Source organism: Corvus brachyrhynchos, unplaced genomic scaffold, assembly GCF_000691975.1.
Source record: "Corvus brachyrhynchos isolate BGI_N302 unplaced genomic scaffold, ASM69197v1 scaffold1709, whole genome shotgun sequence".
In the NCBI taxonomy this organism is placed as follows: Eukaryota; Metazoa; Chordata; class Aves; order Passeriformes; family Corvidae; genus Corvus; species Corvus brachyrhynchos.
Genome location: NW_008239859.1, coordinates 60,323 through 63,088, shown reverse-complemented (window position 1 = coordinate 63,088; position 2,766 = coordinate 60,323). Strand labels below are relative to the sequence as shown.

Below are 2,766 nucleotides of genomic sequence, written 5' to 3'. Positions count from 1 at the left end.
CAGCCCTTTTCCTCTGTCCCTCCCTTCTTCATTTGTTAAGATGCTTCTTGGAAAGGGGAGCTTTGATTATTAAGATACTTAATGATAAAGGGAAGGGCAGCAAATGTGCAGTGCCTGCTGCCAGGCCCAGCCCCAGAGAGGCTGGCTCGTGCTGGGCTCCCAGGCTCTGCTCCCAGGCTCTGCTCCCAGTGTTTATCCCAGGCGGGTGTTTTTCCCTGGCGCTGCTGCGATTGTTTGGCCAGGCTGGGTGATGGATGGTGCAGAGGGCTGTGTCTGGAAATGCGCTCCCGAACCGACAGGAAGCTGAGGGGGCCTTTGCCAGCACTTCCTTCCTGCATACAAGGGGAGGACAGAATGGGAAAAGCCTTGGCTGTCTCTTACCCTGAGAAAAGTGCTCCCCTTCCAGCTGGATTACAGTAACAATATTTTAATCTTTCACAAGATTATAATATCCTTCCTCTCTAAGTATAGCTCCAGTGGCAGCTCAGAGAATGAAATGAACCAACAATGTAAAACTCAATAGGTGGTGCTGGAAGCTGAACAAATGGAGGTCCAGGCTGGAAGGTCCCTATCTTCAGCCAGGATATACATCACCAGGGATCACACCTGTCTAACCCAGGACTTGACTCCAAGAGCAACCAGGACTAAGCACTTCAACAGGAGGTGTAAAATGTACATGAGTGGTACATTGAAAATGTGTCCCTCTGGACAGCTTCGTTCCTGTGCCTGTTTGAGAGAGCGGATCTAAACTCAAACCACAACATTTATTACACCTACAAAAAATAAGGCTGCAATGAGCAATCTATGAATATTCTGACCACACATTTCTCATGAGCACCCACGATGCGTTATAGAGACTTGAATGTCTTTTTCCCAAAACCCAGCCTCTAGGTCCTTCTGTGGATGATTCGTGAATCTCCATGACATCCTGATGTGTCATCATCACCTGTTCACAGTAACAAAAGTATGTGCTGAGTATTAGAGAATAGATATTTCATGCTACCACAGGAATTTTTCTAAAATTTTCCATTTTTGAGCTCCAGATTCAAACCCATGGACAATGACAAGGGCTTTAGTGTAGGCAGGTGTTCAGAACCCCAGATTGCTCTGCCCCAGCCCTGTGGCCTGGGACAGCCAGAGCAGGGCACACGGGTAGTGGCTCCGAGGACCCTGGACCAGCGAGGGGAGATCCCAGCAATCCCCTCATTTGTCTGGGCAAGTTTGCCCAATAGAGTCTGAAAAAGGGAGGAAGAAATTCTCAGGACTCTTGACAACAAAAGAAAACTCCCCAAACCTGTGAGCAGACAGCTCTCCTAACAGCCTCTATTTCTGACAAAGGCCTCAGACAAAAAGACCTCACCCATGAACAAAGAGTGGGGAACAATGGGAACTGTCAAAAAATAGCCCTCACGTCAGAGCTAAGAATGCCCCTTGACACTTCCAAAAAAGCCCAGGCTGAGCAGAGCTGGGAGGCCACAGGCACAGCCCCTGGCATCCGCCTCTCCCCGCACACACTGCCAGCAGCACTCGGTGAGGCTGAATTCCAACAGCCAAAGATGGGGATGGAAGAAGAGGGGAAATTTATGGCAGGTCTGAGCCACAAGTAACAAATTCCTGTCCATCCAATCTCTCCAGCAGGGACCCTGACACTCAGATTGGATGGGACATACCTGACAGTGGTGTGTGCACATCTTCCCTTACTGCAAAGGGTAACCACTTACCAAAGCAATTCATGACAAAACGAAGTTACGGCAAAAAGCAGAATGAGTTGTGTAACACAGGAATAAAACCCCTGTGTTCTTCTGAACTGGTGAGAACTTATAAAAAAATTGCTAGAAAAATTTTTAACTTGGATTAGAATTCTAAGAATCCTGATATCCAGATGTGGGCAGGAAACCTCAAAGATCCAATAATCTTCATGGCATGCAATTTAGCATTGATTCACACATTTTGCTTTATTTGTGACCCAGCATTCTCCCCCAATAGCAGTAAGAAAATAAATGAAAAGCAAATCACACTGAATGAAAACTCACCCGTGGGCTGATCGCTTGAGTAACTGTCCTGATTCATCCTCCCAAAGGTCGCACCAGGTCAGGATGCTGAGGCTGGAGCTCTAACTCAGAGATGCAGCCCAAGCTCTTCCTTCTGCAAAGAAAATGTAGAGTTACTGTCAAACTGCAGCAACTTCACCCTGTGTGAGAAAGGGAGTATCTTGTGTGTGGTCGATTGTCCTCGAATTTATCAGGAGAGTGGAGAACCTACATGCATGTACAGCCTGGTGTAGGAGCCATAGGACACGTGCCTGAATATCAGAGAATGCAATGGGAAACTGAATCAAATCAACAAGAAACACTGGAAAGTGGCATCTGAGACCCCATGGAAAGTGAAACAACATGTTAAAGCACAGCTGGGTTCCTGGAACAGGCTGAGTTTCGGACTTGCACAAACAGGAGTCCCTGATGCTGTTCACTTGAGTAGCCAAACAAAACTGCACAGGGTGAAGAGTTGGACTCGATGATCCTGAGGTCCTTTCCAGCTCCGCAGATTCTATGGTTCTGTGATTCTACGCAAACCCCAGACCTACCTAACCCCAAACTGGACAAACAGGCCATGTGAAAGCATGTTTTTGCCACAGCTACACAACTCCTCCTCTTTGTTTGCTTGCCCTTCCACTCCTCATCACATCTTGACTGTGGTAGAGTTGGGAACAGAACCCATGTCTCCCAAATCCCAGTCCAGTGCCTTAACCACCACATCCTTCCTGCT

At 47.6% G+C, this 2,766-nt stretch overlaps 1 protein-coding gene across 6 annotated transcripts in view; it reads right to left on the bottom strand.

The window, feature by feature from the left end:
• EXD3 (exonuclease 3'-5' domain containing 3) overlaps positions 1-2,766 on the bottom strand; it is a 64,709-nt gene that overhangs the window by 19,549 nt on the left and 42,394 nt on the right. For 5 of the 6 annotated variants that reach the window (XM_017743311.1, XM_017743310.1, XM_017743313.1 and 2 more), the window contains one exon: positions 2,034-2,145. In XM_017743311.1, the coding sequence (XP_017598800.1) occupies positions 2,034-2,070 (37 nt within the window). In that variant the 5' untranslated portion in view covers positions 2,071-2,145. Of the gene's footprint in view, positions 1-2,033; positions 2,146-2,262; positions 2,758-2,766 lie in introns of those variants that run through there. The other variant, XM_017743312.1, reaches the window with a different exon arrangement.